This window comes from Trifolium pratense, linkage group LG1 (assembly GCF_020283565.1).
Source record: "Trifolium pratense cultivar HEN17-A07 linkage group LG1, ARS_RC_1.1, whole genome shotgun sequence".
Lineage (NCBI taxonomy): Eukaryota > Viridiplantae > Streptophyta > Magnoliopsida > Fabales > Fabaceae > Trifolium > Trifolium pratense.
Genome location: NC_060059.1, coordinates 33007598 through 33023482, shown reverse-complemented (window position 1 = coordinate 33023482; position 15885 = coordinate 33007598). Strand labels below are relative to the sequence as shown.

At 29.1% G+C, this 15885-nt stretch overlaps 1 protein-coding gene across 1 annotated transcript; it reads right to left on the bottom strand.

Moving 5' to 3' along the window:
* Positions 1 to 1886: 1886 nt before the first annotated feature.
* Positions 1887 to 7677, bottom strand: LOC123918400 (protein indeterminate-domain 5, chloroplastic-like). Its single transcript, XM_045970438.1, has 4 exons — positions 7178 to 7677; positions 6855 to 7032; positions 6020 to 6416; positions 1887 to 3077 (listed from the first exon to the last, which is right to left on the bottom strand). The coding sequence occupies exons 2-4, from the start codon at positions 7009 to 7011 to the stop codon at positions 2072 to 2074; spliced, it is 1560 nt and encodes a 519-aa protein (XP_045826394.1). The 5' UTR covers positions 7012 to 7032; positions 7178 to 7677; the 3' UTR covers positions 1887 to 2071.
* Between the last annotated feature and the right edge of the window lie 8208 nt (positions 7678 to 15885).

Here is a 15885-nt window from a genome sequence, read left to right as displayed (position 1 = left end):
AAATGTGGAAAAAAAGAGCAACACATGTGACAAAGTGTCACATAATGTTTACCTATATAATTACTATAACGAACATTACAGGTAACTTTATCTCTGCTTCTTCAGGGACACGGTCAGTACGGTCAGGCATCACTCTCATTTGAAAAATTATTAATAAATAAATAAATAAATATGACGTGAAATGAGAGCAAACACTAACGATATTTGACTAAGGAAGTACATAAACTACAGTGCATGTTATCATGCAAGTAGTTACACTCTTCAGATAGATAGAGATTACTCACAATTCATAAAAAGTACTAGTATATAAGTCAACATGCATATGATTAATTTAAATGAAATGATAAGCTATTAAATACGTACTTTAACCTTTAATTATAAGTAAAAATTAACTGTTTAAATATATGTTATATTTGATTAATACATCATTAATTTAATGAATTTGAAGTGAATTTTTGTTTATAATTAAATATGGATGAAGTATTCAAATAGACACAAAAGTGACATTTATAGACTGACTTCAATAATTTTAGAATTATTTGAATCTATAGTGAACCTTAATTATTTGAATGTAATAACATGAAAATTATAGATATAATCGGTATCAGACACTAATCCATGACGAACATCAATAACATATCAAATAATAGATTTAGCCTTAATAGAGACAGAATTTATACTCTCTTCATTCTAAAATATATACGCAAAAATTGGTCAACAAAAATTGATGTATTTAGTATAAAATTTAAACTAAATATATTAATTTTAATTTGTTGATTCATTTTTACTTATAAATTTGAAACACAAGAGGGAGTAAGTAAAAGAAAAGAATGTCAACATACATATTTTAAAATTAATTATGTGCATGTTTCTTTCACGTAGCAATCACTTACTTTTGAAACTTTGTTAGTATGCAAATGTTTAGTTAAATATATGGTATTAGGTGAAGAATCATAATATCTTAATTAATTAGTTGTTTTTACAACAGTAGTTTTTTCATTATAAGAGGTTTTATTGAGTAGTCAATATTATATATGATGAATATATTGAAGGGAAGATATATATTATGAAACTGAAGTGAAATCAGGGTTTGTCGTATTCCTTGGAATATAGCCAACATGTGAAGATTCTCAGAAAGTGAGAGCCAGCTTCATTATGGTACAGAATACAGATCCTGCCTTTACCACGTGCTTTTACAGTTACTAAATTTACCTCATGAAATTCAATGCAACAGTAGTAAATTTAATTATCATAGCTAAAGAAGAGTGGAAACTATCTTTTTTGAATGGCAAAGAAGAGTTGAAGAAAGTGACTGAAAATTGGAAAATGGTGTATTTAAGAATTGAGATAAATACATGGATTTTAACACAAGAAGATGCTGTGTCTAATGTGTATTTGATCCAAAGGTAGATCTTGCTATTTTAATAAATTATAATAAAATATTACATTTGATCTCTACTTATCTATCATTGTTAAATTCAGTTAATTTTATTTCCTGCATATCTTAGAGATTTGTTAGATTCTGATGGAGTGTACTTCTAATACCTGTTTATTTTTCTAAACTTTCTCTTGTACTTTTTTTGTTTTTATATTTATATATAATATATTTGTCATTCAAAAAAAATTATTGTAAAATTCAGATTTTACTAAAACCGATAAGATCTACTTTTCGACTATTTTTCAAAGTTTCATATTAGATAGATTCAATAAATCTAAGAGACCATTTTTTTACGTACTAAATATGCCTTTAACAAATTCTATAACAACTTAGAGGGACAATTGCTTGGTCGAAGCAACTCGTCTGTCTTTTTGTAGAGAAGTAAATATAATTCTTGTCGTAAATTTTCCTTGAGTTCCAAGGTTTTTCATGTCTTGAGACACATGCATTGCACATTTTAGAATTAATAAACTAAAATACCAATTGTCAATTACAAAAGAAAGGTAAAAAAAAAGTTCAAAACTAGAAAATATTGCTTTTGCGTGCATAAACTAGAACATATAAAAAGTTGATAAACATTTTTTTTCTCCCTAGTTAATTTATATCACCAAAAGCTTATTGCATTGTTGAGCTTCAAAAAGGTTGGTTCCCTTGTGTTGATTCCATTTTAGGATCCATGTTGTTCATTGCACTCATAGAAAATCCACCACCACTAGTATTATTACTCATGTTTCTCACCATTCCTCCAACACCAAGAAAATCCAAAGTCAATTTATCTGACCCTCCAAAGCACAAATTACCAAGACTTTGTTGTGACATCTTTTTATTCTCCTCAACATTGTGAAATTGACCAAGGTTATTGTTATCATATATTGAAGTGTTTCCATTCCCAAGAGAATTCATCAAACCATGTAGATGTTGATTGTGTTCATTTTCCATGCTTGATCTTATTCCTTCATTAGATTCTACACCATTGTTATTCATAGTTGTTGTAGTTGTTGAACCAATTTGAGAAGCTTTTTGAAGCAATGCCGTTGCCGACATGTGTGGCGATGATAACATGTTCTCTTGTTGCATTGATGAATTACCAAAGAGTGAAGAAAAACCTTCATGATGATGATGAGCTTCACTTATATTATTGAATTGTTCATGCAATGCATTGTTACTATTCGGAAAGAAGCTTAGATTAAACGGCGATACCGATGAAGAAGATGTATTATTATTGGTATTACCTTGAAGATCCGGAAGTTGCATGAGACCGTGATGAAGATGAAGCTGTTTATTCGAAAACGGTCCTTGAAGATGGTCTTGTTGAAAAGTTTGATTTGGATCATTTATAAAGAAAGGTGATGAAGACATTGATTGTTGTTGAGGTGATTGTTGTTGATTTTGACCAAATGATGATGATGATCCATGCAAAGGTGAGATTAAATGATGTTCAAATTTTGGTGTACAAGGAATATTACCTAGGGTTAAGATATTGTTGTTTGTGGATTGTTGTTGATTTTGGTTTAGGGCTAAACCTATGTGGTTTGTGGAAAATAGATGAGTTGCTAATGGGTTCATGTTGGAAGGGTGTCTTGCATTTTCATGTGCTAGTGCATCACAAAATGCCCTATGTGTGATGAAACTATCACGCCTGCAAAAAAAAATATAACATTGGAAATAACAAGTTTGTTATGGTTAGAATCTATCTATAATGTTGTAAACAAAATTCTATTTGTGAAAATTGTACTAGAAATTATTCAAAAGTATTTTATTTTATACATAGAGACAAATGTACACTTTTTGTTTTAAACAAACAATAGTTAGGCATGACTAATCAAGATATTTTAACTACGTTATAGATCTTAATTAGTATGTTAGTGGATTTGTTTGTTAAGTTGATTTTTAGGGATTGAAAATTAGACAATACTCTTTCTGCATCTCTTAGTTCATCAGCCAAACTATCTGAGTGGGAGATAATTTAAAGGTAATAAATTGGAAATAAAGTTTCTCTCATGCTTTTGAATAAATAAATTCCAAAAGGAAGAAAAGAAAGGAGAGGAAATACAACATGTGATGGAGAAAGGGAGAGAAATATAGAATGTAAGTAAAGTGAGGTGAAAAATAACTTAACTTATCCGGTTACTATTTGAAAATGAATTTATCCAAAAGATGACCTTACATTATAAAATTTATTATATTTTTCTAGCAAAGTCATAAATTTGACTAAATGTTTTAATTTATAAATCCTAGACCTTACACATAATATATTTCTTTAGCGTTCCAACTCATATCACTAATTAGTTATTTATTCGGGACCAAAAACCTAGCTAGTGACTACACAAGCACCACAACACCACAAAAATTATACTAAAAGTATAACTAAATCAATTAAAAGTGAGATACAAAATTAAGGGTTTTTTTTTTACTAAATAGAAAGAAAAAAAAAATTGGAACATAATATATTAATTTTCATGTGTGTATGTAGGATGCCTAAAAAAGAAAATGCATGTGTACTAATGCATTTCTAAAAAACATTTATGGAAACAAAGTGGAAATTAAGCATTAAATAATGTGGACATATTTTGAAATAGATTCGATCTAAGCATTAAACAATAAGAAAAGAGGGCCCATGAGATTATTCCAAAATCTTATTACTACACACCAACAACTCCTTATCGAACTACCACTTGAGTCCTCTATTTGATGACTCAAATGAAAGAATTATTTTACAAATTGATGAAAGCCAATAATCAAAACCACAAAATGGGGCCATCCCCAATTAATGCAAACTGTCTCATAAGTTTGTCCATTTCCTACCATCTTATATAATTCTTGTGAATACGATTGTACTATTAAAAGGGGTGCTATATTCCCGGAAAATCTTGGAGAAAACATGAACAATAGATATGCAAATTTAATGCTATAGAGAATTTTTGCATTGATGCATAACTAACTTGAAGAAATAAATAAACCATTGACCATTATTTATTAACATTGTAAAATGAGTAAACAAATGAATCATATGCAATAGTATATGGCGCAATCAAAGATAGATCGTTAAATTAAGAAAGAGTATTTTGCATATATAATAATGTAGATTTAGACAACGTAAGATTATTTATTTATTTTTTGACATAGCGTAAAATTATTTATCTTAATCATCTAACGGTATAAATACAATTGCACCATACAATCGGCTATAGAGTATCCAGTTATACACACAACTCACACAAAAAAATTTATCATAAAAAAAAAAAAGAAGTAAAATTTACACAAAAAATTGAACAATGTGTAAAATTCCAAGACAAAAGAAAACAAAACCAAGCAAGTTCAACTCATGTGAGAACAAACACACAGTATCACACTGTGTCCTTTTAACAATTTAGCAACATGTGAATGGGAATAAGCAATATAAAGGGACGTTGTTCCCAAGGTACACAAAAAATAAGTTAAGTTTGTTTTGGTTTGTTTTGTGTTTCTAATTATTTTCTAATGAAAAACATTTCAATTTTTGAACCAAATTTGTGCAGTGTACTCACGTGCAAGCAGTCTACCACACATACACTGCCATATCCTCCACTAAAACCCACGCATAAACTAACACAACAACAAGCTTCAATGGTCTTGCCTCATTTTAACTTTTCTTACGACCATTTTCTTCAATATATATATATAAATTGAAGAAAATCATTTTCTACAAATTACCTTGTCAACTTAATATTTTTTTAACTGTAAAATATATTAATATATGATATATTTGTCACTAAAAAAATAATATTAAAAGTTATAGTCGGAGCACAAGGTGTACCCACATTAGAGAAAAAAGATACATGCAACTGCACTAGTCGGGAAAGCAATTACCTTGTCAATTATTTTTCATTTGGTTTTTTAAATTAGTCAAAACTATTATTGTTGGCAATCATAAGAAACTAATGATAGGGGAGCAAAGTTGAAATTTTTTGTTACCATGTTAGTGGTTCAATCAAAATGCAGCTTACAGAGCTTTAATTAATTATAATTAGCTCAAAAAAATATTTTATTATAATGATAAAAATTGAAATTATCAAAAAATGAAGAAAAATTAATTTAAAACTTTGCTAGCAATCTTTAGATTAATTTATAGATCAAACCAAATTTTTTAAAAAAATATGAAGATATCAATTATATTGCAGTTTTATGTAATAAAGAAATGATGTAACTTTCGCTTGTCAAATAAAACACAATAGACAAGCGAAAACTAATTTGTATGTTTGGGATAATGTCGAATGTTTGTTTGATTTCTTCCAAGTTTAAAGTTCATTAATAATGTGAAAGAGATTCAAATAGATCGACTTTTTACCGTGTGTATTACTCCAATTGAATGTTTGCGACAATGTCGGATGTTTGTTTGATTTTTCACTGATTATCTCTGTATTCGGTCCAAAAATTTTGAATACCAAAATAATATGAAAAGAAACCGGAGAATAAGAGATGTTCGAACTCAATACAAAATATGATAAATTTCAGAAGAGAAGCAACCAAAGTACTAGAAATGAAACAAAATATATATTTTTGCTTAGGTAAAAAAAAATGATTAGAAAGTTAGTTTGTTACCTTGAGAAGAGAGTGCCACAGTCACATCTATACTCTCTAGTACCACAAGTCTTAGAATGAGCTTTCCAATCAGATTGAACAGCATACTTCTTAGAACACTTTTCACATTTCCACTTTTTCTCACCATGCTTTCTAGAAAAGTGCTTCTTAATTCCAGTGAGATCACCAAGTGCTCTTGAAGGGTCATGGTGAACACAAGATGGCTCAGGACACAAATAAACCTTTCTCTTTGGCTCTTTGTTACTCTTTTGCTTTAGTTTCCAAGGCAAATTGTGTCCTCTTCTATGTAATTGCAAATTTTGTTCCCTTTGAAATCCTTTTTGACACACTTCACATACAAATCTATTTGTTGCCATTAGAGTTTTTGGAGATAGTGCTATCACCTCTGCATCTGGATCTGTAATTCATTGAAATTAATATATTTTTCAAAGCAAAAAGTATATATAAAAAGTTACACAACTTTATGGTTCAATTGCATGTTGAATTCAATTGAGTAAGCAAGCACTAACCAATAAAAAAAATTAAATAAAAGTTGTTTAATAGTAAGTATAGAATAATTAAAAAAAGTTAAGACACAAACCCAATAGTATATATAGTGAAAAACTTTTTCCATTCTTCATGTCAAAAAAAAAAAACAAGTGTTTTCATTCTAACCATTATTTAGTCAAAGAATTTGATAGCCCTAAATAACACAATCCAAGATTAATTTAGGGTTTATTTCTAAATTTTGTTTTTTGAGAAGAAACCCATAAATATTTCACAAAAGGGTAATTTTTAATGTAATTAAAAATAATTTTAGGTAATGAAATAATGAAGAATGCATAGAGCTACTTGCATGGTGTTCCAGGTTGATTTCTTCTTTTTTTCTGAGGAACTAAAGGTTGAGCAGCAGTTGATGAAGCATCTGTTGAAGATTGAAGTTGTTGAGTAATCTGACTTTGATTTTCTTGTCTAATTTCTAAGAAAGGAGTAGATGATGAAGAAGCTGCCATGTTAATTTTCTTGATGCAAATCTGAAATTTCATAAAAAAAAAAAAAAATATTGTCACAATCTAATAATATAGATGTGTGTGTCACAAATTAAATTCCATGTTTTCTTGTCTCTTGGAATTAAAGTATAAAATAAAATAAAAAAGTGAAAACAAAAAAATGAATGACCTGAATTTTCCTTGCTTTCTTGTCTCTTTGAAAAAAGATTTTGAGAATAAACCCAGAAAACACCAAGAAGAATTTGTATCTAAGGAGACAACAACAATCACTTAGATAAAAGAGAAGAAAACAATAAACTTATGAGTAAAATTTTTGCTTCACACCTCACTTTTTATTCCTCAATCATTTGATGTTTTCTACATAAATAATACTACTCAACATACTTGTCCACCCATACATATACCATACCCATATCTCTTTCTCTTTCTTTTCTTTTGTCTCTTTCCTTTGCTTCTATATACATTTTGCTAATTAAATGAAAAATAATTTAGCTAGGGTGGTGAAATTATATTTGGAGAGTAAATTATGTCCCTATATTGTTATTATGTAATTCTTGAACAGCACACAGGCTACTGTGATTTTTGGGGCCACACCGACTTGTGTGTAGGCCTTACACTCTTGATTCATATCTTATTGCCAACAAGCACACACAAGTTGTTTTTTTCCTTATTTTTCCTGCCATCATTTGTCAGATATTATAATTAGAATATATGTTTTTTTAAAAAAATTTATTATATCAAGTTAAATTTAATATCAAGTTGGCTGGGTCTTTTTGAATTTGGTGGGATATATCAATTTGGTTTTTTAAAAATATAAAATGAATAGTAATTTGGTTATTAATTTATGATTATTTCATATTATATATTATATTAAGAAATAATGGTGCTAAAAATATTATGTTGTGGTTTGTATAGTTGGAAATCAGCTAATCGTTAGTGAGAAGATTTGCCCGCTTTTTTCGATACGATGTTTTCTGATCGCTTATAAATTTGTTGACATTTGCAGGAATTTTTTTTAGTCTTTGATGATTTTTAAATCTGCTGAGATTTATATTTTTTTTGTATCTGATAACCTCTTCCACATCGGTGTTAATTGTTTGGAGGTGGACTGCGAGTTGTAGACTTATCTGCCTAGATTTTCATTCTATCGTTGCCCCATCAATTTTTGGCTCGCGAAGGTGATTTTTGGATTCTGGTGGACAGATCACTTTTTATTCGAGATCGGGAGTTAGAGTCTAGTGGCATCTTTATGGGTTGGGTTGATGGTCTTCTTTGGTGGTCTGGAGGCTGAGAAGTGCCCTTCTAAAAATGGGATTATAAATGAACCTCTACTAGGTGGTGTATATTTTGGGCTTTCTTCACTGGTGTTCCACTTATATACGGCGCATTGTATTGTAGTTCTGCTTTTCTCGACCTTTATTCGTCTTGTGCAGATACCGGTTATTAATAATACTCTCTTTGTCCCAAAACTTTAGTCTTTTTGGAGTTTTGCATAAAGATTAAGAAATGATAAGTAAATTCATTTTTACCCTTACTTTATTAAAAAAGAAAAAATATATTTAATTAATGCTTTAACTTTTGTAAGGGTTCAAACGGTAAAGTATCACTAAATATGCATTGGTTTCTTAAAAGAACTAAAATTTTGGTACAAAATTAAAAAGTTAAAAAGCCTAAAAATTTGGGACGGAGGGAGTAATATATTTGCAGTTAATAAAACATTAGTGAGAAGACAAAGGTTCACGCTCATAAAATATCTTTGGGTGTACAATATAGTTGGTCAGTTTGTAAAGATTCAGCTAAAATTTTATAAGGATATAGTTTAAATTTTGCTGTCAATGTAAAATTTTTATTTATGGATACACTATATAGGATAAAATGTGTCACGTTAATATTTTTGTGTGTTATGTCAAAATGAATTACTAAAATGATATGAATATGATATTACAGGGACAAATCGTAAGGATTTCTTTTTTATGGACGAAAACTCAAATTTTCCTACATTATAGGGAAAAAAAGCACATTTTATAATATAATATCTATGTCATTTTTATTTGAGCCTTTGAGACTCGTTAACTTTGGGTTGTCCCTAGGATGTATTCGCCTAAACTTTTTGTTTTAATTACTAAAATATATATTTTTGACCCTTTCAAGTTTCACAATCTAGCAATTTTGATCCCTAAAATTTTAAAGTAGATATATTGGCCCCTAAATTCTATCTCTAACCGCAAAAGAGAGGTAAAATTTTAAAGTAGATATATTGGCCCCTAAATTCTATCTCTAACCGCAAAAGAGAGGTATGCATTGAGTACTTGATCAAAATCAAGGCGCCTCAATTTTGCAAATAGAATAAAATGAAGGAGCCAAAAGTGTTATTTTAAATTTACGAGACAAAAATTGTCGTTGTTGGAGCAACTAGTAACAAAAGAGAAATAATGAAAGAGTTGTGTTATTTAAACACAAATTTGGTCAACATGTATTTGACAACGTATAAATACAAGAGGAAATGAGTGTGCACGCAAATTTATAAAGAATATTATATTATTTAAAAAATAAAAAGGAGTATATTTGTTTGGTTTGTGTTTAGAATTTGTGTTGATATATCATTTCTCATAATGAAATAAACGCAAACAATAAACACGAGAAGTTTGATAACAAAGTTTTCCAAAAATAGTGGTTACGTCTCCGACTTTAGAACTCGCTACAGTTTGTTTATATAAGATTGAATAAATGAATTAGAATTTCAGTGTTACAAGCTTAAACAGTATTAATAATAAATAATTCGGTCCAAATTAAATAACAACAATATCCTTGAACTGCGGGGGAACATTACCTCTAAATTTTCTCAATATAGCTCAGTTTATGAGCCACCTCCAACTTTTTCTTGATGCATATGAGTTATACTCGACCGTCGTATCGTAAAACTTGGTTATAATACTTTAACCTTTGTGAAATAAACTTGTGAGAATAATTGACTAGTTAATTATGATGGGTTAAAAATATTATTACTCTATCTGTTCAGTAGTTTTACCTCATGCAAGGCGAGATCAATTTATCAAGTTATATTATTAAAAGGTAAACATTTCAGTGATTGGTGCCAACTCTACATTGATTGAGACAATTTTGTGAAATACACTATATTCTTTTCTTGAAAAAATAGTTTAAAATTATATTGTTTGCCTAACATTCTTTTTCCTTTCCAAATTCATTTAGTTTGAAATAATTAGCATAGATGCAGAATCTGCTATATAATTTTAATTTGTCTTATAAATAATCCATTCTGAATCAAGCTTTGGATTATATATTAATATAAATGTTTAACATATAAAATGTAATTGGGAATGCATGGACAATTATTTTATCGTTGTATTGTTAGGTATATATTGAGAATTGTTATATATTTGTTTAGGCTGCAGAGATTACTCATATATATATATTATCCTTTGAGCAAACTTTGTATATGAGCCACTAGCTAGCTAGATAACGGCTTGACCCCACGTTGTGATCTCTTAAACGATTATATAAATCATGTACAATACAATCTGAATCTCCTCACATGTTTTTTTACACCAAAAGGTATATTGAACAAAAAGGTTCTCCAACTCAAATACCAAAAAAAAAAAATAACTAACACATAGAAAACCTACACTCTCTACAAAATTACATTGTATGGACTTATATAATAGGTTAAATAAGTTTTTCTTCTATATAAATAAATATCTTAAAATTTTAATTTAGTTTCTATAAAAAAAAAATTAGCAAGTTTTGGTCTATCAAATATTTTCTGTCACAAGGGTGGAGGAAAGTATCTTTATTGGAAGATCTTATGGATGCTAGTTTGGATTGATTTTCTGAGAGGGTGACTAAAAAAGTCGGTGATGGCCTCATGAATTCTCAATTGGGTATTGGGTCGAAGGCCATTGAGTTTGAGACTTGAGATGGAGAAGCAATTTATTTGTCTGGGAGCTTAATCTATTGGAAAAACTTCTTGAAATCTTGAATCTCTCAACAATTTCTATAGCAGATGATTCTTGGGTTTGGAAGCATGACCCTGCAAGTGGTTACTTTTCAGTAAAATTGACTTATTTAATTGTCAAAAATTCAAAAATTTATATAATTCAGCTTGTTGGACTCTCATCAAATAATTGAGACAGGGGTTGGGTTATGTGTATTGAGTTATTTATGAATGCTAGTTTATCAAATAAATCTTATCCTATTTTATTGTTTTGATACCTAATGTGGTGTGTTCTTAATCTGATCAATTTGCTACTAATTAGCTTCTTGTAAAAGCTAAATGCAACGTTTTTGGCTAAAAGAATGAAGGGGTTTCATTGATTCTATAATACTTTTCCATTAGTCATGTTATACACAGTTTTAAAACACGTACTGTGATTGACTCTGTCAAGGTACTGGGTCATTGATGGAACCAATAAATTACTAGTCGGATCATATATATGACTATCAACGTGTTTATATAAGTTTTTCTAAAAATATTAATGACTTAAAGTTACTAATGACTAATTAATGCATAAATTATAAGTTTTTTTTTGGTACAAAGCATAAATTATAAGTTACTAAGTCATTAAAATTTCTTGTGTAAAAAAAAGAAGTCATTAAAATTTCTGATAATTTTAAACACTATGATGGACCAACTATAAATTAATATTAAATTTCCAACGTGTAAAACCCATTAATGACTTATGATATGATTCTGATAATTTGTGAGAATAAGAGTAAAAAAAAGGAAAAACAATAGATAAAACATATGCAGACATGTGAATTGCTTGTTGTAGCTAACTCGAGTGAGTACTGATATGACATTAGAAGGACACATGAAGCTGGGTCACCCTTGTGGTCCCTCTTCTGTGTGGTTTATTTCAAAAGGAACCTCAAAATTGAGACATGGTGTGGGCTAAAGTACCCAAACAAGCACAACCATAGTTTAGAAATGGAAAATTATAGCATATACAATAATAACTAATATTCTTTAGAAAAAATCCTAACCAAAAAGTTAAATACACTGAGAGGAGATAATAATTATTACCTAATAGTTTTAACACCGTTGCATCCTCAAATCAGAAATCGGATCCAAGACTTTAAGTAAATTAGAAAAAACTTGTATCATCTCGTCTAAGTGTTATTAGGTAACTTCCTCCATTTTTTGTGGTACTAAATGATAAGTTATGTGAGACTCCTTTAAGGATTATGATAAATTGTACTCTAAAAGTACATGTTAAAGAGTCTAATTTAAAAGTAAATTTTTGGTACTTGTATAATCAACTTTTTTTACTACTATTATATTAACATTTTCCTAGTTCTAAAGTGAGACACATTAGTTTCAATTAATTAAAGAATATGTGTTGGAGAAAATATTAAAAAGAAAATGTTTTTGGCACTTCTCTAATTTTATTTTTGAAGATAATTATTAATAAAGTATGACTAAGCCCCCCACCGGCCCCACCCTACCACTTAGTGAAATAAAGGTAAATTAGGGAGGAATTTTGGATGACTAGGAAAAATTCATCAAATCCTTTTTATTTCACAAGTCTTCTCTTCGAAGTACCAAACCAAGTTTATGGGAGTTAGGCTGGTTTTTAAATCATGTCTCAACCTCCTCCTGATGGAACATTAGTCGATGAGTAATCAGTCAATTTAGTCCCTAAACTATCACTCTCTCACCAACTTGGTCCCTAAATTATTAAAACCAACTAAAAAGTCCCTAAACTATATTCACATCCTTCAATTTAGTCCCTAAACTATTAAAACCAACTAAAAGGTCCCTAAACTATATTCACATCCTTCAATTTAGTCCCTCGGTTAACTTTTCCGTTAAGAGACTGTTAGTAGTCCATAAACTATAAAAAATACTTCAATTTAGTCCCTAAACTATCTTTAAAAACAACAAAATAATAACAACACTGCTAAATCATTACTGCTAAATCAAATTCATTTTTAACATAATTCATTACTGCTAAATCATCCTTTGTCTCGTTCACTACCTAGTAACAACTAACAACTAACAACACAAATTCGTTCACTACCTAGTAACAACACAAATTCATTACTGCTAAACCAAATGAAACATTACTGCTAAATCAACAAAAACCAAAAAACAAACTTAACCATAATTTAAACCATAAACCATAATCTTCATTACATAAATCAACTAAACCATAATCCATCAAATTCATTACATAAGTCAACAAATCCATTATCCATCAAAAGAACTAACTAAATCACAATCCATAGTTAACTAAAGAACAATATTAATCGTAAACCATAATTTCATTACTAGAAAACTAGCATGCATCATTACAAAAAACCAAATATTATAAGCAACAATCAAACAAAAGCACTAAGTAGAAGGTCCTTCATTGCGTGATCCTCGGCTTAATCCTGGAGTTGGCATGAAAAACGTACCTTAAAACAACGACGACAACCGGAATTAGAGCGTATAGGTGGCGCTAGGGTTTTCAGATTGAGATGATTTGAGAGAGTTGATCGAGAAGAGAGATATAAGCGTAAAAGTAGCTTTTGGATTTTAGGATTTTAAAGAACAGTTAAAGGAAAATATAACGGAGGACTAAATTGATGGATGGAAAATAGTTTAGGGACTAAATTGAAGGATGTGAATATAGTTTAGGGACCTTTTAGTTGGTTTTAATAGTTTAGGGACTAAGTTGGTGAGAGAGTGATAGTTTAGGGACTAAATTGACTGATTACTCTTAGTCGATTCTAGCTGGTTAAAATAGAAATTAATTCGATGAATTTTTTAAAATAATCAACTATGATATTTCCACTACAATTATTTACGTGATTCAGAGTCTTTGCCTTGCCTATGTTCACGTGAATATCTCAACAAATAAGATCACAAGTATATATTAATAGCATTTAGTAATAGTAATTCATCTCAACTAAGAGTTCTATTATTATTATTATTATTATTATTATTATTATTATTATTATTATTATTATTATTATTATTATTATTATTATTATTATTATTATTATTCTAGGACCAATCATTCAGAAGAATCCAAATTTGATTAATGGTGAAAATAATTCTTAATTAGATTTTACTTATTTCGTGGCCGAACTTTAAATTATTGAGACTTCTTCCTCTAAAAATCAGAGGATTAAAAATAACTATAATGCTCATCTCAACACCATCCACAAGCTCCTCTCTCTAGGATGTAGTTGGAGATACATCAACTCTCCACGTGATCACTCAAGACCGGATATCTATAATTCTTCACAATTACTCTTATTTTATACATGATGGTTATGAGAAGAAAATGACCATTCATAAATTATACGCAATGGATATCAATAGTCTCACAATTCCACGTAGTTTTATTCCATGATGATAGTGAAATTCTTCGATAATCTAGATACATACTTTGATCTCTTTGAATGTATCTTCTAAATATTAACCACTTGCATTATTTTTTTAAAAAATGAACTTAATTTATTTTCTACAAAACAATAGTATTAAATTATAAATAAATTAAGCCAAGTACAGTATATAGTTACATGTATTTTTTTTTTTTAATAATTTCAAATAATTTTATAATTTCTATTTCTAATATGAATTTTTAAAATTAGACTTGTAGTACTCTTGTGAAAGAAACAACAAAATACCATTTTTATACGTTGAAAGATCTTTTCACGAGGTAAACTTGCTACCTTAAAGATATGGATCTGGATTCCTTACTGTATGGAATACCATAGTTACATGTAGTAATGCATAATAGCCATTGATATGAAATTGGACAGTCTAAATCAAACATTTAAAATTCAATCTTGACCGTTAATTATGATTAGGCGGACAAAAGTAGTTATTGTGTGATTTAGTAACCGCAACATATCTGTTTCTATATTTCTATAAAGATATAATTGAATTGTTGAGAAAAATAGGAAATTTCTCAGCTCAAAACCTTTGATGTAATAGCTATATTACATACAAAAGTGGATAGAGTGAGAGGATCAATATTCGATGATGATTTTTTGTGTAACATCAAATTGACGTAAACTGAAATCTTATCGTACGTAAGAACTTTAACAAGAGTGACATAAAGAGTAACAGTTTTTGGCTTCCTTCCTCTTTCTTTCGTAACTTGTCTCATTACAACTCTTTGTTTTCATACAACTCGTGTTTTATGAGGAAAGTCTTCATACAAAATTGCATTTGTCTATATGTATCAACATGGGGTTTCGTTTCCATTGCTTGGACTCATTCCTTAAATCAGATATTAGCTATAGACAAGTTATACAAATCAAAAAGAGAATATTGGATGCCAACACTGAAAAATAAGAGAATTTCTTTGTTTGGCACTATCTATCATAATAAAAAATTAATATAAAAATATACATTCTTAATTAATAAATAAAAACTCGTGTACAATAGTTTATTTCTTTAATGTTTATTAAATGTTTAATGGAATGCTTGTGGTAAAAAGTGGACAAAAAGTTCTGTGCAGGGGGGTACAAAACCTTATTACAACTCACTTGTTTACAGTAGTATTTGAAGATTGCCTTTATTAAGTATGAAATACCTGGTCCAAACTATCGTCATTTTGTGAGTGAGATAATGTCATAAACACTTGCATGATTATGTTTATAAATTTGCAGACTTGAGGTGGATTCAACTCTTTCCATTTACAAGATTTATATTTGGAGGTGTTATCCAAAGAATTAGATAGTGAAGGTTTGTTGCTTTGTTTAATAAAAGTGTGTGTAAGTTTTCATTATTATTTTTCCCTTTGACATATAGTGAGTTTACATTTCTGATAAAGCAGAAGGCTGGAGAATATTCTCCTCCCTGCAAAAACTTTTGTAAATTGTGTAGAAATATTTGCATTGACTACTAGCACTAGCAGG